The sequence below is a fragment of the Stenella coeruleoalba genome, assembly GCF_951394435.1.
Source record: "Stenella coeruleoalba genome assembly, chromosome: 13".
Classification (NCBI taxonomy): domain Eukaryota; kingdom Metazoa; phylum Chordata; class Mammalia; order Artiodactyla; family Delphinidae; genus Stenella; species Stenella coeruleoalba.
Genome location: NC_137159.1, coordinates 35427958 through 35454794, shown reverse-complemented (window position 1 = coordinate 35454794; position 26837 = coordinate 35427958). Strand labels below are relative to the sequence as shown.

Below are 26837 nucleotides of genomic sequence, written 5' to 3'. Positions count from 1 at the left end.
GGCGAGAGGAAAAACCTTTCATCACACGTACCTCTGGACTGGTGCCCCCTTCCCTGCTCGTGGAGAAAAGCAGCCACTAGGCTGTGCACATCCGCACATCAACAAGCAAGATTCTAGAACGTGTCTCTGTTACTTGTGTGCACAAGCTAATGACACCCACCAACCTACCAATCGGAGAGCTTCACCTTCAACCTGGAAAGACTGGCTGCGTTTTCAGCTCGCCTTGGTGGTGGGGCGAGGGAATCTCGGAAGTGCTGCAGGTTTGAGCTCAAGAAGAACAAAAGCAGAGGTCCTCTGTGCTTGGGGACCTTAGGCTCCTTAGTGGGGTGGCTTCAGCGGCAGGTTTCCTGAGTCAGAGCAGGCAGTGCCAGCCTTTGATGCCACCCACTGTGAACAAGGCCAGACACTGCCACTGCGGCGCCGCCCACTTGTAGGAGGTCCCGTGTGACCGGAAGCAGTGCGCACAACCACTGTCACCTGCAAATGTACCCGCCAAAAAAACTTGCCTCTGGGTTTGCGTTCGACTCCAGCTCAGTGTCAATGCTCTGTTAAAAAGATGTCCAACTAAGAAGGCTGTAACCTAACATGAGGCACTGAACAACAGAAATGCGATGGAATGTTATAATGCTAAAAAACAGGGTCTCAGCCCAGGCAGACTGGATTTGAATCAATTCTCTGCTAATTATAAGTTGTCTGATTTTGGTCAAGGTGACCTCTAACTCCAGTGTTCACATCTGCAAAATGGAGCAAAAATTGTCCTCAGGGTTACTGCAAAAACGAAATGAGATTAAGCATTTCCATTTTCTAAACAGTCACTACTGATTATATAGAAAAGTTACTGATCCTGTGGATCGGGTCCCCTTGCTTAACTCATAAAAATTCAAATGCTTTATCCAGTGATTCTCTGGACTTTTCTAAGCAAATCCTGTCACCCACAAAAGATAGTCTGGTCTCCTTTCCAATATTTGTACCTTCTTTTTCTTGCCTTACTACATTTTGCCAGGGTTTCCAGCATGATATGGAAAACCAGAATGTCTCTGTTTGTCTTGAACCTAACTTTGGTGGGACTTCTAATGATTCTCTGTTATATATAATGTTTCCAGATAACTGGAGTGATTATAAAGTTCCCAAAGTTTTGGACTTCCCTGGTGGCACAGTGGTTAAGAATCCTCCTGCCAATGCAGGGGACACGGATTCAAGCCCTGGGCCAGGAAGATCCCACATGCCGTGGAGCAACTAAGCCCGTGCGCCACAACTACTAAGCCTGCGCTCTAGAGCCTGCGAGCCGCAACTACTGAACCCTCATGCCACAACGACTGAAGCCCATGCTCCTAGAGCCCATGCTCCGCAACAAGAGAGGCCACCGCAGTGAGAAGCACGCACACTGCAACGAAGAGTAACCCCTGCTCGCCGCAACTAGAGAAAGCCCGTGTGCGGCAACAAAGACCCAAAGCAGCCAAAAATAAATAAATAAATTTATAAAGTTCCAAAAGTTTCCTTGGATTCTAGATTCTAAGAGTTTTCACCAAAAGATGTTGGATGTAACCAGATGGTTTTTCTGTGTCTATTGAGATGACTACAGTCTCTCACCTTTGTTTCATTAATGCATGAATCAAACAGTTAAACTTTGTGAATATAAACCATCTTTGCATGCCTGGGATACGATCTACTCTACTGGTCTTTCATTACATTTGTTTTATAAATATTTGATGTGATTTGGTAATATTTTAAACGTTACGTCTAGATTCATAAGTGAGTTTGGCCCCTGTTTTTCCTCTACTTGAGCTCATCTTGCTAATTTTTGCAGCAGGGTTACGCTAGTCCTGTCAGCTGAGCTAGGCAGTGTTCTACCTTTTTCTATACTTTGGAACAATATCTATAACATGGAAGTTCTTTAAAAAAAAAAAAATTGAAGTACAGTTGATTTACAATATTGTGTTAGTTTCAGGTGTACAGCAAAGTGATTCAGACACATACATTTTTTCAGATTATTTTCCATTATAGGTTATTACAAGATATTACATATGGTTCCTTGTGCTATACAGTACATCCTTGCTGCTTATCTATTTTATGTATGGGAGTTACGTTTCTTAACCACCTAAATTTGGTCCCCCTTTTAAGGGGTACACCTTTGACTACATTTTCAAATTTTTCTGTGGTTATATTAAAACACATATTTTGAGTAATAAGCTTTGCATGGCCTGGTCCTAAAGGCAGTAATCTGAGACAAGAGTTTAATAAGGAAGCACAGGAGGCTGAGAAAAAGAAAGGGAAAGGAGGTGGAAGCAAGAGTCAGAGGGCACTAACATGAAAGAGTGGGCCCCTCCAACCTTAATAAAATAGAGACACGACCAGCCTGATCAAGTCCACACTGGTAGGGAAAACACTGGGAGGCTGGCAACCAACCATTAATTTTCTCGTCTCTCTTGGGGATGGAGGCACATGGGACGGATGCCACCTCCAGAGAGGCAAGCAAACAAGTACAGCTGCTTGATCCTCTCTGTATCCCCAGGAGCACATGAGCTGATGTGAACACGCAGCTTGTAGAGCCAAGCCTGATCCGAGCAGCCATTTCTGGGGAGTGACAGGCCTATGTGTTTTGAATAAGGCATAGAAAACGAAGTGAAGAAACTCTTTAAGGAGCTAATCTGCGCCATCCAGGAATCATACAGAAACGTTAAGCAAAAATAGCACTCCTCGGAGGGAACTGGGAAACCTCGACTCTAGGCCAGGCTAGGCCACGTGTCTTGGCCAGGTGTTAACCTCTGTGGGCCACAGCATCCTCATGTGTAAAACAGGGAGTCGCCCTGGATGATCTCCAAGGGCTGTTTGAGTTCTAAAACTTTTCTGTGTAATCGTTCTGGCTTCCTCCTCAGAACGTTACAGAGGAGTCAGACTATTGCTTAGTTGATTCGAGAGCCACAGGATGGATGCCAACTATACCTCAATAAAAAGTAAATAAAATAAGAAGTCATCACCACACAGGAAAAAAAGCTGCAGGATTAATTCAGGCTGACAAAAGCAGAATTCTGCCCTGTCTTGTAGATGCTGCGGAATCTTTTTTTCTTGGCTGTACCCTGCGCCCTGTGCAGGATCTTAGTTCCCTGACCAGGGATCGAATCTGGGCCCCCTGCAGTGGCAGTGCAGAGTCCTCACCACTGGACTGCCAGGGAATTCCCGATGTTTTGAATTTTTAAAGACAGCTAGCTAGTAGTTATGACCCCAATTTGTATTATTTTTACTGCAATCTACCACCAAAATAGATTTCAGCCACTGATACAACCAAAGCAATATTCAATATTCTTCCTGTTGCAGGGGCTTCCATTTAATTTTTTTAAAAAGCATGTATGCACATGTGCATTTATATATAAGTATATAGCATTCTCCTCAGCCTCGGGCTGGGAGATGAGACTGATCTCATGGAAGTCTGGGCATCTTCTGCCTCTCAGAAGACAGTAAACTGTTCTGGGCGTCAGGAGACTGCCGGCTCCGGTGGTTTGGCGCTGAGTTGTCGTTTCTAACTCTTCAGCAAAGCAAGCCTTTCCCCTCAGTAGCTGTTAGACTGGCAGGCCTATGGCTAATCCTTTTCCCTTTGGTAAACAGGAACTTGTCCCCCATTCTGTCAACAGGTCGCACTGGCTCACCTGTCCTCAGGGCCTACATTGGTTCCAGGTGTCCTCTTTCAAAGAGGCAAGCAGAGCAGGAAATCTTTTACGGCTCCAGCTAGCAGGCAGTGTGGGTCTAAGAGGCTGCTGGTGGGGGGAAAGGAGATGACTCTGTCCTAGACTCTAAGACATTATTCTGTCCAGGACCCGGAGGGTAGATAAAGTGGGCATTCTTCTACGGTGAAAAACAACAACAAAACCAAAATTCCCACACATTAAGAAAAAAACACAAGTTTTGGGGCTTCCCTGGTGGCGCAGTGGTTAAGAATCCGTCTGCCAATGCAGGGGACACGGGTTCGAGCCCTGGTCCGGGAAGATCCTACACGCCGTGGAGCAACTAAGCCTGCGCGCCACAACTACTGAAGCCTGCGTACTCTAGAGCCCATGCTCCGCAACAAGAGAAGCCAGCACACTGCAACGAAGAGTAGCCCCCGCTCGCCACAACTAGAGAAAGCCCGCACACAGCAACGAAGACCCAACGCAGCCAAAAATAAAAAAATTTATAGGAAAAACAGTTTTATGTTTCTAAATTTTGAAATTAGGTGAAATTTTGACATGAAAGGAAAGGACTCTGATAAACCCACAGCTTAGCTTCACTGGCAGGGCTGTGATCAGGAAGCGGGTTTCAGGTAACCTTGAACATGTACTCTGCATGAACTAATAAAATGGAAATAGTAGTATATTACTATCCACAGCTTAAAAAGATGAGATGATACATGTGTAAGTGAAGAAAGACACAAGTTGGTGGACTACCAAAATGCCTTTGGGCTTCCTGAAATTGAGAGCATCTCAAAGCTTTTGTTTGAACCTTAGACATTTAATTGCTTTAATTTAGCCACTGTAGGTATTACGTGTTGAATAAAAAGATCCTCCTCTTACTGTGCAATGTGAGCTTGATAATTACTGGCATTCAGAAGATAAAGCAGCTCCCACCCATCTTCTGAGAACTTCCATGCCACCCCAAGCAGTGCTGGGTCTCAGCCAGCAGCATTAATGGGACGCCGCTCCCTGGTGTCATCCACAAAGCATAGCTGTCCTTCCCCCAAAACATTTTTGCTTTTCTTAACAAACCGCCATAGATTAGTTCCACTAGTCAAACTCTGTAGAGGTAATTTACATTTCAACCTATTTTCTCTTTTACTTATTCTGTTCCTGCACCACTCTATCCCAGTCCCTTAATTCCAAGGGTAAAGACAACAGAAACATTTTTTTTTTTTTTTTTTTTTGCGGTACGCGGGCCTCTCACTGTTGTGGCCTCTCCCGTTACGGAGCACAGGCTCCGGACGCGCAGGCTCAGCGGCCATGGCTCACGGGCCCAGCCGCTCCGCGGCATGTGGGATCTTCCCGGACCGGGGCACGAACCCGTGTCCCCTGCATTGGCAGGTGGACCCTCAACCACTGCACCACCAGGGAAGCCCAACAGAAACATTTTCGATCAACTGACCTTCTAAAATGTGACTGGGGCTCTCAGGCGGGCACAAGAGAACCCCACAGTGCCACTGAAGAAGTCAGTGAGGTTTTAAGCCAATGTACTAGTTGAAAAGTCCATTATTTAGGCGGCTCTTTGGCAATGATGAGAATCTGGTATATTTCATATGCGAAATCTATTGAAACTTATTAAATAAATATTTCCTTTTCTTAAAGTTCTCTGAAAGTCACAAGCAGATTTGGGGTTTGCATTCTAGGTGAACAGTGTATGGAACTGAGCACAAGTTGCTTCACCTCTCTGAGCCTTGGGGACTTTATCTGCAGAAATGGAAGTGTCAATAAGTACCTCATGGTCAGTTGTGAGGACCAAATACAGTAACGTACGTGAAAGTGCAGGGCACAGTGCCAGGGATAGCCCCACGCCACAGTGCCTTTCCTTCTCCTCCCCTTGGGCCAGCAAACAGAAACTCAAAGGAAATATTTCACCCTGGGAAGGTTTTGAGTCCAAAAGGATCAATGATCACAGCTAATTAATGGCAGAACCAAGTTTAGACTCCTGGCCTCCCCCCAACTTCCAAACTCTGCACAAACAGGAGTCATATGCCACTTTACCTTTTAAAAACATCCCCTTTCTTAGAAAATCAGTAAACGAACCCCATTTATTACAAAACTGGTAGATTTGCCTTCAGTTTTAATGTGTGTTGGGGATGGATTAGGTGGAAAAAACTCTTCAAGAAAAGGAAAACTTTGTGGTATGCTGCAGTCTTCTGCTTCTATAAGTGAAAGCTTGATATTTACAGAGTTCCACAAATTCATTTTTTTCTACTTAATCAAGAATGAAAATAACCACAACTTGCAAAGACTCAAAAGCTCACCTAAGACAAACTGCTGCTTCATACTTTGGTTTCAACCACATGTTCTAGCCACGCTTTAGAAAATACCTGAAGTGGACAGGAGGTGTTGGAGATGTCATTAGGAGCAACTGCTCTGAATAACCAGAAAGTAATCAAATGCAGCTTGTGAGGAACAGGATATCAAGGGTTCAAGCATAGGGCACGAGGAAGAACCACGTTTTCCAGTCTGGGCAAAAACATGGCTAAAATCTGACAATGCTGTAAAAGACATTTTTCCTACGTGAAGGAGGACTGCCTACCTAAACAATTAAAGGACGATGAAACACCACAACATAAACAAAAAAAGAAAAAAAAAAGAAAGGCTGGTTAACATCTTTACTGGAGTATAATTGCTTTACAATGGTGTGTTAGTTTCTGCTTTATAACAAAGTGAATCAGCTATATGTATACATATATCCCAGCCAGCCTTTCTTAACTGGGTTCTAGGAGAGAATTCCAACCCACACAAAATGCTATGAATGACTCTTCTCGATTCTGCAAATGACGGTACACAGTTAGTGCTATTCTAGGTGCACAAGAGAGAAGTTAACTTGTTACATAGGATGGATGCTGTGAAGTGTGAGGGGTTCATTAGGAATCTCTATTGAGAAGTGCTGCCCAAATCCAGAAGCAATACTGAGGTGGGAGAATAAACCTTGGAGGTGGGAAAATAAATCAAAACCTTATAGGGAGTTCCCTAGTGGTCCAGTGGCTAAGACTCTGCACTCCCAATGCAGGGGGCCCCGGGTTCGATCCCTGGTCAGGGAACTAGATCCCACATGTCGCAACTGAGAGTTCACATGCCGCAACTAAAGATCCCACATGCCGCAACTAAAAGATCCCACATGCCGCAACTAAAAGATCCCGCGTGCCGCAACTAAAAGATCCCGCGTGCCGCAACTAACAGATCCCGCGTGCCGCAACTAAGACCCGGCAGAACCAAATAAATAAAAAAGAAAAAAAAAACCTCATATAGGGCCGGACTTCGTATTGCTATTCTGCGGACTTCTAGGCTGTAACACACACTCGGGCTCCAAGTCCGTCACATGAATGGGCCACACGGGGCACTGGTTACATATTTATCCTCTTATCTCTTCTCCCCTTTCCAACTTGGGTCCAGGAGAACCTAAAACATAACTCTTGCATAAGACTGACATATAAAAAATAGAGCAGCTGAAATACCACAAATATAATTATTCAATAAATGCAGAGCAAAACGGCAGTGGTGAACGGGATGAGCGAGGAGATGGTGTTTGTTGCTCCTCCACTATGAACTGGCTGTGTCATCTTAGGCAAGTAGCCCATCTGACTGCACGACTTGTGTCTATAAAATGAGGCAAATCCTACTTTGTTTGCCAGAAGGAAGGAGGCTGGCTCAGCTGACATGAAAAAATCCCTTCCAATTCCAAGACCTAGAATGCCGAGGAGTTGGCACGTCTACAGGTATTCTCACCTCCTTGCAAGCCAAACATTTCCAGCTAACTCTTTTGTCAGGTCTCCTACCTTTAATGTGCCATTATTTCCACGGTGGACACACTTTCCTCCTCCCTTGACCACCCCCCTCCCCGCCTTTTTGAGCAAACTCCCTCTTATTTTTTTCTTTCTTAAAAAAAAAATCAATACGTGTATATCATTTAATAGCTCAAGTAGCGATCTCGCCCCTCCCCATCTCAGCTTCTCACTCCCCAGAGAAATAAACCTTCAATTCTTGTGGCTCTTTCTCCTTGTATTTCTCTCTCCATCTTTCTAACAGCATCTTGTTAATACTACTCTTTCCTGATTTGCAGCTTTGGATATTATTTAAGGCCTTCTTATTATGGAAGATGAAGACTTAGCTATTTTCTACACCCCAAGTATCTTTCTATAAAGCAAATATTTCCCTAATCCCCCAGCTTTAGAGACAGAATCCAGCCACTCAGCACAATGACAGCTGAAGCACCGACAGCACTTGACCACAGATTCTCGACGAGCCTGCTCTGGAAGTACGTGTACCCTGCAGCTGCATTCTCCCAAGATCGTATTAAAATTCTCCTTGTCTAGCTACGAAGATGCTAATACCATTTGTAAATGATTTTAGAGCTCTGCAGCAGTAAATAAACCACCAGGTTTCAATGGATCCAATCCTACAAGATAGGAACTTGGAAGATTGTTCATTAAATGACTATAAAACCCAGAGCCTCTCTAGTTCTATGTAGTCCCTTTACTCACTGCCTCCCCATCCCCGATGACCCCCCTTCCTTGTGGGCCCCAAACCCTCTGGGCCCAGAGTCTTCAACTGTAGGGCTCCAGGAGAACGTCAGTCCTAGGCTGGGGAGCAAAGCAGCTCGGCCTCTCCGCGGAGCTACACTGTCCATCTCTCCAGGGCACGTGGGCCTCCTCCACAAGACACGCCAGAGCACGTGTCTCCCCCACAAGACAAAAGCACAACAGAGGAATAGACTCTCGAGGGTCCTTCCGTTCTGTCCCTCTCAAGGCTCTCCTGCTCCGGGGAGAGAAATGAAAAGCTGTCTGCCAGAGGCACGGATGAGAGCGGGCTGACTCTCACCAGGGCCCCCAAATGCCCGCCACAGAACACTAGCCTCTGTTGTCGTTGCTTTATACCCTCTCCATTACTCATCTTACAAATCTGTACCAAATGGCTCAGGCACTGGAATTCCCTCCCACATCCGTATTTAATGCCGGGCACACCCTGGCCACCTAGGGATTCGCGTGCACCTGGATGGATCACGGTATCTGAGGTCTCCCAGGGAGCAGAGGAGACCGTGCGGGGTGGACGGCAACAAGGAACATGAACAGCCAAAGGCTTAGAGTGGGTGATGATGCTTGGAGCTCGTCTCCTAGTTGTAGATGCGTCGGAAAACACAGCAAGAAAAATATGACATGAAGCTACTGAGAATCCCTCAAACTCACCCACCTTTAGATGGTCCCCCAGGATAGCAATAAAGCCAATGAGTAAAATACGAAACGCTATGATTGTTATGTACTATATTGGGGTTCAGAGCACCCATTTATTGAGCACCTATACAGCAAAGCTTTATAAGGTTGTAGAGATTATAATGAGGACTGCTTCTAATTAGATGAAGAGTCATTCATTCAGCAGATAAAATACGAACACCAAAAAAAGCGGCAGGCTTTCAAGTAGCAAGAGAGAAATAAACAAGAGTACTGTGGGATTTGAAAGAAGAGAGAACAATCATAATTGGTTCAGGGAGAAATACTAAGACACATAGATGGATAAATAGCCCAAGACTCAGAAAATCAGAGCAGTGGCTCATCTGGAGTCTCTGGTGGTGGTTCCATCAGGAAAGATGTGGACACACACCAGGCTGGTGGCAGGAGAGGCGTGGGATGACTGCAGAGGCAATGTGTTGGCGACTGGCAAGACGCATGGGCAGAGTACGTGGGTATGTGTCTGCACACGCGTGCACACATGCCAAGCTGGATGCTAATTACCATCCTGAGAAGTCGGGGGACAGGCTGGTTTAGGCGCCGAGAGTCAGGAAAGTATGAGACAGCCCATGCTTGGCGAGCACCCAAGCCCAACAACTTCTCCACGGTGGATATGGGGGTGCCCCTTCCTCCACTTCATCCCCCAACGTGGAACATGCATCCATATGTTGTCCAGTGTCCTATTTTCCTCCCGGTCCCAAGGAATCCCCTGAAACAGAGGGAAACTCCTGGTTCCAGCAGCAGAAACAAAAGACCTCCTCCTGGTTCCTCAAGTTATGCCTCTAAAGGTTTTCTCCCACATACGCTGTTCTCTTAGAAAATTCTCATTCTGGCTCGTCAAAAGTTGTAAGAGGGTCTATCACCATTTATACTCTTTCTATAATAAATGAGTTCCAAGTTCTAAACATCTGTCTTACCAATATAAGTTTTAGAACGCAACAAACCTTGGGAAGCTATAGGCTACACAGGAGTTAACGCAGCTGCTCTCTTCCATGGCTCCAGCTTTCAGAAATCTCCCTGATTTCTTAGGACAAAATGTCTCAAGACAGGGAGCTCGTGAACAAACAGGAAACCTGGCACATTAGTCCCTGACGACACTCCCATCCTTACATGGGATGTTGCTGATAGTCAATGGCTTAATGACTGGGCTTGTCTTGGGGAAGGGAGGTAGTATTATTAATAGGCCCCTGTTTGTAAACAAGTGGAATGAAGGCAAGGATCATAGACATCAGGGCCCACAGGGAATGCAATTAAGTCGCACTCCTCCTGCAGTGAGTTTCCGAGTGTCTGGAAGCAGCGGAGCTGTTTCTATACTTCCTTCCAGGCATTCGGCCTTACCCTAGAACAGCACATTGATTCCCTGTGGATTAAAGGACAAAACCAGGAGGGATGCTGGCTTCCATCATCAGCCTGTTCCCTCTTGCCCTCTCCTGCTTCCATAAATCACTTCTGGCAGGTAGCTGGGAAGCAGCTGCGAATGACAGTTTTGCTCTGGAGCACAGGAAGCCACCTTTTAACCCGCCTGCTGTTGTTTGTCTCTCAAAACGTGACAAAGGAACAGATGTAAGCAACATGCCAACTGTCGAGAGGATCTGCTTGGAGCGCTATAGGAAGCCTGCTCAGAGCCACATTACACCAGCCGCTGTGCGGAGGCACAACTGAGTTCACTTCCTGACATATCCCCCCACACACACACCGTTGCCCCCGTCCCAAGCACTCTCTACTCATGTCAGGTCGGGGTCTGCAATGCTCAGGCAACTCAGTACATGCATCCCTGCTGCCACCTTCACTCCCCGCCTCGAAGCCCGTTCCCAAACCCTGTTCTAATGCCACCGAGGTCTGGTCCAGCCTCAGCTCCCAGGGGTCTTCTCTGACCCCCACAACCCTCCTTGTAAAGGACCTTGGGCCAGAGCACTTTACGGTCTGTGCTGGCTTCTAAGCTTCTCACAGGCCTATCTCATTGCTGTCCAGACCACCCAGTGACCTCCATGAGGGCTTGAGCTGGGTTCACACACCTCTGTCTTCCCAAAGTAGTGCTTTTCAAATTACTAGTTGCAGGATGAGCGGGTCGGGAATAAAGTTAAAGGATTGCAACTAATATTTAAAATATTAAATAAAAACACAGCTTATAAAAGATACTCTTGGGACAACTGAGGAATTATCAGGGAACTATTAGATGATATTATGAAATTCCTATTAATTTTCTTAGGTCCAGTAATGGTGTTGTATCGTAGAACGCCTTATTTTTACGCGATGCATGCTCACGTATTTAGAGGCGACTTACTTTCTACTGGATCAGCAGAAAAATTATGTGTGTGTGCGTGTGTAAGTTCACACGCATGCACAGATAAAGCAAATGGGGCAAAATGTTACAACTGTTGCCTCTAGGTGTAGAGTATACAGGTGTTCACTGTACTATTCTTTAAATTTTCCTGTATGCTTGAAAAGTTTCATAATGAAAAGCAGAAGAAAATAAAAAGAGAAAAAAGTCACAACGCAGGGCATGAAATACGATCTGGTTTGGGATCTCTATGGATGTGTGTCCTAGGTTACAATTCAAATGTATTTCTTCCTGTGCGTCAAGGCTGAGACTTTGAAATGCTGCCCTACAGCTCCTGATGGCACAAGCACACAGCAGGTGCACACTGAACTGTTTGTTTAATTAACTTCTAAAAGCACAGAATTTTAGTGAAGGGGCAAGCTGAGAAATCATTTTGTCTCCAGTTACATCCCATTAACTCAAGCTGTGTCAAAATATCCAAGCCATTTCCTGCCTTAGCACACTTGGCTCTAACCTCAACTCCGCCTTCAGGACTCTTATCAGATGTTTAATTACTCATCAGGAACGCTACTCCCCTGCCCCGCACCCGCCGCGCAAGGGAGGTTGGGGGAGCTGGTTGTTAATGCAAAACTCTGAGAGTAGGGTGACCAGTTGTCCCAGTTTGCCTGGGACTGAAGTATGTATTTTGCTGGACTAGGGGCTTCCAGTGCTAAAACTAGGACAGTCCCAGGCAAACCAGGATGGCTAGTCACCTTAAGTGTGAAGGAAGACCGGAAGCGCGCCCTGGACAGCTCTAGGAGAGCCGATACTATGTGTCTTGTAGCATCATGGCAACATGAGGGACCAGGGAAGACCCAGGGCAGCAAAATTATGACAAGGCAGAGATCTCCCTGACAGCATCCCAACAGCAACAGCAAATACCAAATTGCGATGTGTCTCTCATGCCCCTAAACAGAACCTCTCTCTGATTATTCACCAACTCATCTGGAAAGCAAAGGACAATGGGAACTTACTGTAAAAACGTCATCATCACCAAGCTCAGCCTCATTGTGGATGGTGGAAGATGATGTTGTTGAGCCTAAAAAGACACAAAAATCACAAAAAAAGTGTTTCTAAAGAGGATAAGTCAAAGCCAATCATTTAAAAAAGTATGTTTAAATAAACCACATCCTATTCCTTTCACATGTGAATCACCAGCAGAAATATGTTACCTGGGAACTAAATGCTTTTAATTTACCCTTCTTAATTGACTTTAGCCAGCATGTTCCCTAAATGAACTTTGCCTACTGTTGTTCCCAAATCAATCCCTCAAACTCCCTCACTGGCCACTGGAGACCAAGTACACAGAGAGGCACCACAGAGGCCAGCAGCATCATGACCGGCCTCCACCAGCGACCCCCGTGCCCCCACTGTGTAGTGGGAAAAGCAATGGATGGAGAACTCCGGGTTGGACGGGCCACAATCTCACTGCATAACTGGACTTAGAGGTCAGGGCTTTTCATTTACTCACGAGGGGATTTGACTAAGTAGCTAGTATGATTGCTTCCTGTACTGAAATTCAGACACTGTACTCTAAACCCCAGATTGTGGGAGCCACCTTCTAAGCTCATACCTGGGCAAAGAGGTTTTCTCTTGCAATACTAGGGTATCGATGAGTTTTCTTCGTTTTTGCGGGCCAACATTTAGGTTCATTTAGGTTCATGTCAGAAAACCCAGTTTATTCCATCAGGGAAAAAAATGGTCATTTAGGGTTCAACTGGTTTATCTGTTCAACGCTTTCTTCATTCTGGTAGGCAAATCACTATAACTTCCCCTTTTCTTTCCTAATACCACTCCGTAATGTGTGGATCAAATCAACTGACGCTGTTAATGGCCAAAAGGAAAAACATACTTAAATTTGCATAAGTAGGGCTTCCCTGGTGGCGCAGTGGTTGAGAGTCCGCCTGCCAATGCAGGGGACACGGGTTCGTGCCCCAGTCTGGGAAGATCCCACATGCCGCGGAGTGGTTGGGCCCGTGAGCCACGGCCGCTGAGCCTGCGCGTCCGGAGCCTGTGCTCCGCAACGGGAGAGGCCACAGCAGTGAGAGGCCCGTGTACCACAAAAAAAAAAATTTGCACAAGTGATAGATCTACCAAAAGGGAAATTTAGTCTCTATCTTCTCCTTTTCTTCGTTAGGTCTTACAAAATGTACATTTGGAAAATATTTTGCTATTACATGAAACTGAAATCAAAAGACTTGCTCAGAAAGAAATGAGAAACATTTACATTTCCAATGAGGGATCACAGGAGGAAAAACAAGTCCCACAATACCCTGTGTGCAATTCCTGTTGATCTCTGAGGATTTTTCTCTACTATTTGAATTACTCTAGTCAATCAACGTTTAAGGCAAGTTCGATAGAACAGAGCTAGGTAGAGTGTATACAGAGAAAAAAATTACAAAAGAATCAAATTTTGTGTGTAGCTTCAGTGACTAAGTGCGTGGACATACTGCTTCTACCAATAATACAGGATACTTTCTCTTCTAAACATTTAAAAGCTATGTTTAATAACAAGATTTTAAACATTTGCCACTTGTGTCAGATCTATGATGTGAACACTGGCTGTTACTCATTTTGGCCACCCTGGGATTGCAGTTCCCTGATTCGTGTTCCAGCCAGAACTGTCTCCCTGCTGATGTTAAGAGATGTTTCTTTTGCTTTTCTCTCTTCCCCCAAATCCACAAGGAAGAAAATGACTTCAGAACATATTTTTTCATATACAAATAAAACATATATTCTTTTGTGATTAATCTCCCCAAATTCTGAATTTGGCTTTACCGTGCCTTGCTTAATATTCCTTTCTTCACAGGGCCCTGGCTATGGAAGCTTGAACCCTTTGATTTGATAACTGAATGTGTCGAAGTGGAGAATTTGTGTGTTTGGACTCTGTGGATTCTAGAAAAGCCCACGAGAACTCACTGCCCAAGAGCCTTCCAGGCCACGATTAAATGCAACACAGTGTTTACCAGCTGCTCACCCAGGGACTAAGGAGTCACAGATCCCTCTGCCTTTTCAGTAGCAGACGTACCCCCTGGGCTCTCCTTACACAACAGTGGGAAGGCATGGAGATTTCTGGGCCCATTAGAATCTATTCTCCACCTCTGGACCAAATCTGACCAAAGCTGTTTCTCAATAGTCAGGGAAAGGTAAAACACATCAAAAAGTCATTCACATGGAAGTCTAGAACTTGTCTTTTCAGAGCAGAGTCTAAAAACCAATTGGAACCACTCGTTACTCTGAAACCCATCTCCTTTTCCCCTGCACTGTCACTTAAAGTTTTTTTCTCCTTGGATGTCCCTAAAGTTTTGGCCTCTACTGACCTGGCCCCCAACCTTCCTGCAAATAATCCACAAATATATGATGGCAGACAATTCAGATTAAAAAGAACCTGGAAACCTCCCATAGTCCCGCTGAGGATGCAGTAATAAATTCAATACCTTCTATAAGGTCTTCAATTGCTTTCCTCACTCCCCTGTCAAAGGCTCGAGCATCAGCAGGGCTTTGGAAAGTAAGTCCAAACTTCCTATTGTCGACCTTCCAGTGATGAAAGGTTGGGTTGGCTTTGGTGTAGACCAAGTCCTTTCTCACATAGCATTCCAATACCACCTGAAGGATTGAAACACACAGGCGGGTTACTTGTTAAATCGTCATGATTGTGTCTGGTTACAAAAAGCTAACTAGGAACCATCGTCCTTGGTGGCAACTAACGAAAACCCTCCCCTCTGCCTTCACGTATCTTTGAAGGCTTCTTGGAGGAAGGCTTTGTCTGCCTCTGTTGACCATGCACTCCTTGCTACCCCGTACCCTTGGTGGTCCTCCCTTGGTGGATTCTCAATCTTCCTTCTCCTGTCCTAATGCGTGTCTCTCAGTGACCTCAAATTCAACAAGCTGAGAAAATAACTAACTTGCTCTGAAAATTCTGCCCCTAGTAACTTCCCCTTATCTAGCAATGCCAACCCCTCTCTTTTTATTCTCTCTGGCTCAAATCTCTGTGGTTTTCTTTTGCCTCTTCGGCTTTCTCTATCCCCCGTATTATTATTCACCAAGTCCATTTCATTTTTCCTTCAACATCTTTTGTATCAACCCTGTTTCAATTGCTACTACCGTGATCTAGGTCTCTACTAACCTTTTATCTGGATTATTAGAACAATCTCCAAATTTCTAGCAATCTCGTCTCAGAACGGCCTTTTGACTAAGCTATGACTTTGAGCAGATTGGCTTAGACCTTTGACCTTTTTATCTCTAAAGCGGAAGCAACACCAACGTTATCAATGAACGTACACATGAACATGCTTTGAAAACACCAAACAGTAAGAAACCTAACAGGGCCACACACGCTTCCCAGTATATCGCATTATGTTTTACTCTTTTATTTACTTCCGTTTTTGTCACCTTCACAATTTAGTCCTTGGTTTCATATTATTCTCTACCAGTTTCGTGTGCATTAGTTTTGTTCCCCTAACTAGACTGTAAAAGATCAAGATGTTTTATAAAATAACTCCCTCTGTGTGTAGAGTGCTATTGCGGGTAGAGATACCAGAGTTTAAGATTATAGAATAAAAGAGGCATTGCAATCATGCGAACGTAAACTCCAGTCTTTATTCATAGAAAGCTCCAAAATATTGACAATATTTATTTCTATGGTTCCATTATATATATATCAAAATGATTTTGCTAACTTCTACTAGCTTTGATCTTGTTCTGGCAAACTTCTACATTTAACAAAATGAGATCTTATTAATTTTTTTTTGATCTTATTAATTTTTAACTAAGTGAAAGAATCAAGGCCTGCCTAAATTAATAAAAATTCCAATTAGAGAGAATATCTTTAAATGAGCACAACTTTCAAGAATACATCTAGGCAAACAGAAATTAAACATTGCCTAATAAATGTTCCCTAACTTAATAGATGAGAATAATAGTCAAATTGGCATATCAAATAGCAGTCCCAGTTAACTTTATTCCATTGTATTGAATGAAGACAACAGTCCCCTCGCACAGTTCTATTTATGATTAAATTGCTTACTATGGCCATTTTCCCCTAAGAATAGCACAATGATTAAATGTCAGCCCAGCCCCATTCCAAATTGGGGATATCCAAATAACCAAGGCTTTAACTAACAAATGTTATCTATTTTAGAATTTAATAGTCTCAATGCAAAGTCTCAAAATAAACTTTTTTGTAAAAACAAAGACTTCTGGATTTTCCCCTATTTTTTGGGTGAAAAAAATTAGTCTTTGGTTGACGTTTTCTGTGTTTAAGATTATTCCAAAGGTACATCTTCCTAGAGAAGTGCAATAAGTTCTTAGAAAAGTAAAGTTCAGCCACCTAAATTATGTGAGGGGGAGGAGGCCAGATACCACTTCTTTGTTCTCTTAAACAAAATTACATCATTACCTATCTAAGTTTAATGACAAAAATGAAAACGTTCAAATGCTTTCATCTTCCTAACAGGTATAAGCCCTCTAGTAAAGTTTTGGCATAATAGGTATCAATCTTCTAAAGTGAAGTTTAGGCATTGACTTAAAAGTTGAGAAAGGCTTTTAAAAATAGCTTTTTAAATCAGATGCGTGGGGAGACAAAAAGTGATTATATATTCTTGTTGGAGGTTTCAAAAAAATCGATACAAGAAATCCATATTGTAGAAGATTTAAGTAATTTAGGTGAGTCCATGAAGGTTCCATTCTTGCCCATCTCACCGTCCCTAGCCTCAACGCCTCTCCCTTCTCCAGAACTGCCCACTGTCGGTATGGTAGACACAACTCCAGTTCCCTTCCTGCAGCTTCTTTACATATGCATGTAAGTGTGTGTGTGTGAGTCTGTTTAAATGTAGCCAAGCCTATAAATTGGTCTTTAACTTGCCTTTTTCCCCAAAATGTGTCTTGGAGATACAGGAAGGTAAAAAGGATTCTGTTTAGTGGCTGCATAAATAATATTCCTCAGTACGGATATATTAAAATTATTCAGCCATTCTCCACACTAATGGGCATTTAAGTCATTTCTAATTGGTTGCTTTTACACTGTCTAATGCTGGAATGAACATCCTTGAACATGTTCTCAAAGTTTGGTCTCTTGGGAGCCTTCCCTCTGCACCCCCAGGTCCTTTCACGGGGTCTGGGATGGCAAAACTATTTTCATGTATTAAGATACTTTTGCTTTTTCATTGTGTTGCCAGTTCTGCTAATGGTGCAAAAGGAATGGTGGGTAAAACTGCTGTGCTGAGGCATGAATCAAGGCCAGGCAGTGGCACCAAACAGTACCAAAGTCACCGGATTCACCACTGTCACATGGTCAAAGTAAAAAAGGCCAGTCTTACGTAGGATTGTACTTGACGAAGCAGTTAAAAATTATTACATCTTGACCTGTGAATACACATCTTTCATCTCGTGTGATGAAATGGGAAGTACACATAATTGGATTCTCATATCTGCTTCTGCATTTGATCCGCTGTAATACGTTGCTTTGGCTGAAGTATGGGAAGAAACTCTGGCTTTGCACAAATGTGTAATTAGAAAAGGAAAGAGTATCTCTCATCCTTCTTACTTCTACTGCATGGGGAAGAATGACGATTGTCTCAAGGAAAAAGGTGTGTAATTGCTGCAGTTGTGAGTTGAACCAACTACTTTCCTCATGGATCACCAGGTTTACTCGAAAGAACAGCCTACAGGTGAACTACGGTTATTCAGACTTGGGTACTTGGAGGACATTTTCTTGAAGATGAACACAGCAAGCCTGTCACCTCAAGGAGAACGAGGAGATATTTGTTGCCAATAATGAAATTTCAACTTTCAAGTGAAAATTAGAATTTTTTGGACAGCTTCCCAATACTTAAGACTTTTCTAATGAGATCAGTGGTGATATTAAGAAATGTGATTTTTTGATATTGTAGAATTAAATGTGTCAACATTTGGAAGATCTGTTTAACTCAGTAAACCATTATTTTCCAAATGACCAATGCATGACGTTACAAAATCAGGAATGAGTAAAAGATCCATGCAAAGAGAAAGATAAACCAGTGGATTTTAATGTAATAGAGTATAAAAAGGTCACTGATATGGTTTCAGAGTCCACATTTAAGAAACTACTACGAGCCGAGTTTTGGTGTAGCATCAAAGTCTATCTACGATGGTCTGAAAAGGCTATTAAAATATTTCTATGTTTTCCAACTACGTATCTGTGTGAGGCTGGATTTTCTTCATGTACTTCAACCAAAACATATGGCCACAGATTGAAAGCAAGAGTAGACATTAGAATCCAGCTATTTTCTATTAAGTCGGATAATAAAGAGATCTGCAAAAATGCAAAGCAACGCTATTCTTCTAATTATTTTTTTTCTGGAAAATAGTTATATAGTTATTTGCCTATTCTTGCCTGTAAAGAATGTCATTTATGCTAACACTACTGTTTAATTAAGATTTTTTAACAATTTCAGTTTTAATTTCTAGTATGGTAAATATTAGTAGCTAGAAGCTACAAGATAAAAGCGTTTTGGGGTCCTCAATACATTTTTAGAGGGTAAAGGGATTCTGAGACCAAAACTCTCCGATAACTGTAGCTATCCATAAAGCTCTGCTGTCTATTTCCATAGGATAGGGTTTAGATGTGGAACTGCCAAGTAAAACGGAATACACACTTTAAATTCATATCCTGCCAAACTGCCTTTCAGAGAGCTTTGCCGGCTGTGACTCCCACCAAATGTGTGTGGGAGCGCTCACAGACCTGCACTGGAATGCAACCTTTTAGATTTTGTGATTCACCTTCATAAGGTAGTTTCGCACAGGATTCATTTCAGAAGTAAAATCCTCTAATCTATCTAAAATAAGATTCAACTCAGAAATTTTTAGTTTACATATAATTTCTCAGGAAAACTTGATTGTCTCCGACTCACAAAAAATTATCCAAATAACGACTTTGTGAATGGATATTTGGAACACAGACTTTTCCCGTAGAAACAATGGAAGTTAAGTCCACAGGCGTCAACACAGAAGTCAAGTAACAACAACAACAAAAACCAATGTGCTGAATTCTAGAACTGCACTACGTTGGAAAAACCACTGACAACAGTTTCTATCAGAAAAGGCTGGTTGTCCCGGTTGGAATACTGGGAACTCTGATACCATCCGTTCTCTGTATTCCCAAAATGATCTCCACCCTCTCCTCGCCATTCCACCACTGAGGGGGAGGGGTGTCCTTCAACAACCCCACCCCATTTGCACAGCTTCCAGGAGGATTCATACCCTCCAGTGGGCAGAAATGCTGCATTACGTAAGCTTGGAGGCCAAAGGAGGAGTCACCATATTGCCGGAAGTGTGTGTGGGGTTGTGTGTTAGGAGTCCCGGATTTACCGGAGTGTGAAACAGGCACAGCGAGGGATGGAAAGATGCAGAAGCACATCTGGGTGTATGGGTGTGTGATTTAACTACTAGTGGATATAATATATAAAAGTCCAGAAGTGTAGTCACAGAATGTAAGGGGGACAAGAAGAGGGAGAAGGTGATGGAGAAACATGACAGGGGAGGGGATGAGGCACACGATCCTTGTTCAACAGCAACACACAACAGAAGCTGGTCCACAGCCAGGACTGTCCTATTCCCATGCAGAGCTGGTATGAAGGGACCAGGTTTTGGCTTCACAATGAAATGGTTCCCAGTGCTGGCTCTGCTAATGACTATGTGCCCCAGACTGGGGAAATGGATCACTTCTTGGAGAATTGAGGTTCCCCATTACAAAGTGTAGATGATATCAGTAGTATCCTCCTCCTTCAGAATGTTGCAGGAATTTAACTGAGGTTATTTACATAAAGGGCCTCAAACAAAATTGTAGACGCTCACAATTACTATGGTCAAGTCGGTGGTACGATACAAGTTTACAAATGTATCTATAAAATGAAAGGGCTGAATTAGACAATCTAAAGGCTATTCCAGGTTGACATATTCTGTGACAAACCACAGAAATACCAGGAAAAAATAGACCTAAAAAGATGTAACCATTCAGGTACAATAATTTGCTAACACAAAACTAGTAACAATAAAAATAAAAAGGGAAAAAGGGAAAAAAAATTTTCTAGCAAAATTTTTGTAGGAAAAGAACCCCAACTAAAATAAAAAAGGCAAGCAACAGATTATAAAAATATCTGCAACTATGTTGATGAAGATGAGTATCTTTATTATACTCAGAGGGCATACGTATCAAGGAGAAAAATCAGGCCCCAAAAGGTAAATACACAAAGGACACTGACAGATAATTCACAGTTAAGACTGTTTAACAAACAGAAAAACATTTGATCTCATTATTAATCAACAAGATACCGCTGTTACTCTAATCAAATTGGTACAGATTTAAAATATGTGACCCTCAGTGTGTTAAAGAAAATTCTCACATATGCTGGTAGCAGCTCTTTGTACAAGTATCAAAAGTCATAAAAATTTGACCCCTCAATTTATTCCAAGTAAATAATAAGTGTGGAAAATGCAGGTAGATAATACTGGGGGTAGTGGGAAGGGAAGGAATCTTAACATTTGACACTAAGGAGATCCTCAAATAAACAGTGGAAAATCAACCTGATACCAGCAACATGAAAAATTTCTTATGAGAATATCTTATGAGATATAAAACTTTAGGGACTTCCCTGGTGGTCCAGTGGTTAAGACTGCGCGCTTCCACTGCAGGGGTCAAGGGTTCGATCCCTGGTCGGGGAACTAAGATCCCACATGCCATGTGGCCCAAAAAAACAAAACAAAACAAAACCACACCACACACACAGATATAAAACTGTTTACGAGCTCTGATTACAGCTAGGTAAAAATAAAAATACGCACAAAGCGGAAAAAAACTATATCAAAGGGCTACAGGTGGTTATGCACATGCGACTTTGGCTCAGTTTGGGGTCAGTGACAGGGTATCAAATACTGGTTCCCGGCCCCCAAGATGGGTCATCCAGAACAAGGAGTCTTTCTGAATCTTAGTTTCTTCAGTTATAGCTATATAGGCTACTGTAAGGATACAATGATACATCTCAACTAAAGGGCTAGCATTGTACTCAGCCCTTAGGTAAATGCTGGCTAAAAGGTAGTTATTTTACTTTTCCTTGTTAGTGTGGTTACATTGCCTTTATTGTGAATATCTTATAAACAAGAATGTTTTAACTATTTGACTATTATGTAAGGAATTTCTTGAATGGCCATGTTTCTTAAAATGAGCTACATTCTCCCTTTAAATTTTCATTCATTTCATTTTCAGAAATGAATCAAGTGTGAAAATACCATTTCTGTTAATCCATATATAACATTTAGAAATTGTTCTGCCTTATTTTGTAACCTTTATAAACATTAAGAAGTGGTTGCAGAAGAAGATTAAGTTTGTATACTCAGCACATAAAACTCAACACATGCCGCTGTCAAGGGTCTCAAATGTACCACTGACTTATTCCTGTGGTGTCTTTGTATTTTCTCTGTTGAGATCCTGCACATTTTGAATCAATGGTTGGCTTTGGAGTATACATTCCAGGATCGAATACAGATAGGAGCATGTTCTCCCAGATTCAAGGCCACCAATTAAAAACAGACAATTTTCCTTCGTATCATAGATTCCTTCATAACAAAGAACTGGACATCCAGTCCCTCCATGAAACTATGTTATAAACTATCAACGCCCCCATCTTTGTGAGTTAATGATTACTCTCCAAAGTGCCTATTTTTAAGCATGTAGAATTATTACACAGGAGTGTAATGCCGCTGCTTTTTGTTACTTTCTTTTCCCAAAAGTGTTTTGTTTATTAGCTTATGAAATAGAAGCTGCAGTATTTTTGAGATAAACATTTATTCAGAAGTAACGTCAGACGACACTTCCTCTTTGCATTCTATCTCTCACCATCCAAACCTTGATGGCATGCTCCATGAATAAACCCAATGTTTAAAAAAACTCTGACTTTACAGCTCACTACGATGTGATTCATAATAAAGAGCGTACTTTCATTTTGAACATCTTGTTACAGTGACAGCAAGACAGCCAAATGCACGGCTTCTAAGCATCTGAGTTATACGGTGTGTAGTAAAAAGTGACTTCACTGAAAAGCCAAGGTTAGGTTTTGCAATTTGGCGCCAGCCCTGTGAATTCTAACTTTGGAAGCTTTTGCAAGAGTCTGAAGTCAGAGAAAGAAGGAAAAATATACCTACAGGAAAAGGGCTATGATTTAATGTCAAGAAATCAGTCGTGGCTAATTTAACCCACGCGCTGCACGTCTGCCATTACCAGTTTGTCTTTCTGTCGTTCACCATGGATGAGAAAGCCGCTTCGTCCATTGCCTTCGGGGTGCATGACCTTACAGACCCCCACGCGACTGATCCCGCCTCCTTCCTGTGGGAACCATCCCCCGCTGGAGTCATCTCTGGTCATAACCACAGCCTTGACGCGCACAATATAGCTGTCACTAAAACGACAACAACAAGAAGAATGGGGCATGACAATGGTCTGGAGCTGGAGGACACGTTTCACAGTGCAAGGGGACCATAGCCAGCATTTTTGGGACTCATCAAAAGAAAATCTACGCCTGGCAGCAACTTTAAAAGATAGCCTGTATCAATGTTCAGGGAAAAACCCAAACTCTTAAACTCAATATAAAAGTACGTTTAAAAAAAAAAAAAAAAAAGACGCCCAGTCATTAAAAAATATTTGTGAATCTTTGAGAATGTATGCAAGCATAACATTCTCCAGTTTCTAGGTGGACATATTAATAATAAAACGAATGAACTTCTATCTACAGTTTGGTATCTATAAGTTCGGAAAGACGAATCTATTAACTTAAGAGGACATTATGGTTTCAACCCTTAAAACTTGGTTTATAACGAATGACCAAGGCTTAACATTTTATAAGGATAATAATCTTCTGATTTAGCGTTAAGTAGACGATAGCCCACTCCTAAATCACAAATTCACGGTGCGATCATTTATATTTCAGTTCAAATACCCTTTACACATGTGTAGCCTTCTGTTTATGATTTTATTTTTTCCAGTCTAAACTTTGATTTCGCAATAAGTTCCTTTGCACATTGGCCAAAAATCCTCTTTCCCCTCCAGAGACCAACTCTAGCTTCTTTTCGTTCTTCATCACTTTTCCGAAACTTATTTGGATTTTCGGCAAGGCCATTAAATTCTCACTTGCTGTTTTCTTTCTTGGAACAACATTGCTTTTTTTAATCCTTCAAACATACATCCCCATCTTCTACATGCCAGGCACTGTACCAGATTCTAGGGAAACAAAGATGCAGAGTAACATAGAACCCTCTCTTTCTATGCACCGCAGGCCCAGTGCTCAGAGCCTTCACTGAGAAAACAGACACACTCAGAAGAGACCTTGCACCGGTGCCCACTAGCACGCCTACTACTTGGTACCAGTATTTGCTGCCTCCCCTCCTTTAACTGTGCCTAAACGATCCATGATCTAAGCCAGGGCCAACGACTCCACTTAAATATTTTCCATGTGCTAACAGTGCCCCAATTCACATTTACACACCCAGACCTCTTCCCTAAGCTTCAGATCAGTAAAACCAACTGCCTGTGTGATTTCTCTGCTTTGGCATCTAGTAGTCACCTCAGTTAACACGTTTAAGACTGAACTCGTGATTCCCAACTGGCTCTTCCTTTGAAATATATCCAGAACACTTCTCTGACGACTGCAACAGCCTCCTAACTGGCCTCCTTACTTCCCATACCTGCCCAACTTTCTAAGGAAGTCGAAAGGTAAGTCAGATTACGACATTCTATTCAAACTCTCCAAAAGCTTCTTATATCACTCCGAGTAAAAGTCAAAATCTAGTGCATATCTTACTCTCCTCCTTGCTCATCCCACTTCAGTCCCATTGGCCTTGATGGTCCTCTGCATTAAGCACCCTACCTCAGGGCCTTTGCACTCGTTATTTCCTTCTCTTCAAACCCCATTTCCCACTCTTCTTTCCACACACCAACCAGGCTCATTTCCTTAATTCATTCGGGTCTCTGTCCAGGGTTATTTCATTAGAGAAGATTTCTCCGTCCACTTTATATAAAGCAGCACCCTCCATCCCTCTTACATCTTCTCACCGCGCTTTGTCTCTCTACATGCTACTAAATCAACATCTGCCCTGTTTGCCCACTTTTCCCAACCAGGATGTAAACTCCATGAGAGCAGGGACTTTGCCCTTTTTGTTTCCCGCTATATCCTTAGAACCTAGAGTGATGTCTTTCATGTAGTAGGTCGAGGAATGAATGGGTTAAATAGACAATATTTGTAAACAGGTTTTAAAAAATTATTTGTAGCTAAGAAAATCTCTGAGAAAATATAGTGTTCAATACTCATTTGCTTATGAGCCACAACGGCTTAACTGGGATAGGCTAAAGATTTCCTTTTCATTAACAGGAAAACTGAATTTAAAAAGTCACGTGGTTTTTATCATTAATCCATTCACCTCAGGATTCAACATGCATATTCCTTTAGATGAGAGAGATTAAGAACATTTTATAATATCTGTTTAGTTACATACACACAATTTGAGAATACACTTCCCCCACATTCCCCATTTATTCTAGAAAAACTAAGGGTTCCCAGGATGTGTAATTCTCTAGTATGAAACACAGCTTTCTCAAATCGTCTGTGAATGTACCGTGGGTTCATCCCAACAGGAAATGGCCAAGGTGAGTAACTGAAACGCTACACGCCTCTTGCTAAAACATGCTTTTACTTTTTTTTTGTTGCGGCTGTGTGCTCTTCTCCCTTCCTTTGAAGGGATTAAGTAAACACGAAAAAGGGAAGTTTGCATTACTTATGTTGGTGCCATAAACTTATTTCCAAAGAGTATCATTTATTAGAGATTCAAACAAATACCCCAGCCCCTGGCTTCCAGACGACAGGGGCTCTTCATTTTGGCCTTCGACTGTGGTCTGCAACATCCTCTTTTCCTGCCCTGATTCCTTCCATGCCCATTCCCGAGGGCACAGACTTCTCTGTGGTGCGCTTCTCTATGGTCACACCAGTTTAACAGCTGAACACCAGGTCAACTGTTAATACTGGTGTAACTGATTAGGACCTGGTGTTGAGAGTGGGGGAAAGAAGACCCCCATCTCCTCTGGCAGCAACCCCAATCGCCAGCATTAACTGAGGCAAGTGACTATTGAAAACAAGGCAGGGGGATAAAGTGTTGCACTGAAAGCTGCGACGGGTGTCTGCATAATCCAGCTGCATGGCCGCATGCCAACTGCTTCCTATCCGCGGTGTATTTACGTTATTCAGGCACTCACCCCGCCCAGAACAGAAAGGACAATGAACTCTACTACCAAAAAGGTATAAAGAAGGAAGAAACTCCCTTCCCACCCTCCCTGCCTCTTTCTGGAAAGAATTAAACAACATGCTTAAGCCAGATGCGGGGGTTTGTCTGTGGGGTGCGGGATGAAGCAGGAGAGGCTAAAGCAGATGCACGTCTTCATGTGCACAAGAAAAATGCTGCAGGTACGCGTTAGAAAATCCCCCCAAACGCTACTGTCAACAACAACAATCACCTCATGCTTCTGAAAGTTTCAACTGTTCAACTGGTGTAACTGATTAGGACCTGGTGAAGTTCCAGGCGTGGGTCCAAACACAAACTGAATGGAGCCCTCCCTAGTGTCTGAACTTGAGTTAAACTGACCCTCAGAGTCAATGTCATTACAAATGGTGTCTGACCACCACCTGAACACCACTACATTCTTTATATGCATTTTGAGTAAAACTGGCTTTTTCAAATTGGGCTGGGGATCTGGCCAAACGTGGTTCCTTGAAGGACAAAGCTTTGCACTCCCCACATGCAGCCTTATTTGTAAAAACAGGACTTGCTGTCCTGCAATCACTCAACATGCAACAGAGGTCGGTGACAGCCCATGGCAGGATGGGGAGGGAGAGAAAGAACAATTTTAAAGCTAGATTTTTGTTTTGGGGTGCTGATTCCAAGGTGGCACAAGTAGTTTTGCATCTCAGGCATTTATGTTCTAAGCTGTTCTCCCCAGATTCAAACCAGGCCCTGTCTGGGCCACGTTACAGAAGTAAACAAAGGGATTGTAGGAAACAGTGATGAGGCAGCATTGTGTCTGTAAAGAATGTTCACAGCCAGACAGGTCAGCACTGCCTTGACCTTCTCAGCAGCTGAAGAAGCCTCTTTTTGAGCTTCAGTTTCCTCATTTGCAAAACACGAAGAAGCAGCTTACACCGTGCTGGGATGTCCTGAGGGTTAAAGGCAGTAACTGAGGTCCAGTGCCTGATACAAAGAAGCTTGGTCAACTGTAGCCATCATAATTATTTTTGCTGAAAGGCTGACTTTAATACAAAAGCAGGTCCTTTAAAGACAAGGCTTTCTGGCCCATGAGGACTGGGTTTCCTGACTGCCTGCCTTTTTTAGCTGTCGGAGAACGGGGTGGCAGGGAGGCTTGTCGGGCCTTGGACAGCAGGAGAGCATCCAAAACGGACCTCCAGCAATGATTAATGCAAGGCAGATTTATAAAGAACAGGTCTGAGCCTACATTTCAGGCACACCTGTAGGGAAGCAGTCCGTCTGTCATGTGGGAACTGGCGCTCTGCT

The 26837-nt window shown here is 43.0% G+C and overlaps 1 protein-coding gene across 2 annotated transcripts in view; it reads right to left on the bottom strand.

Moving 5' to 3' along the window:
- The window catches only part of SPRED2 (sprouty related EVH1 domain containing 2), a 119335-nt gene that overhangs the window by 9610 nt on the left and 82888 nt on the right, over window positions 1–26837 (bottom strand). The window contains exons 2-4 of one of the 2 annotated variants that reach the window (XM_079940694.1): window positions 22507–22684; window positions 14693–14861; window positions 12230–12294 (exon numbers count right to left, since the gene is read on the bottom strand). In XM_079940694.1, coding sequence (XP_079796820.1) covers window positions 12230–12294; window positions 14693–14861; window positions 22507–22684 — 412 coding nt within the window. Of the gene's footprint in view, window positions 1–12229; window positions 12295–14692; window positions 14862–22506; window positions 22970–26837 lie in introns of those variants that run through there. The other variant, XM_079940693.1, reaches the window with a different exon arrangement.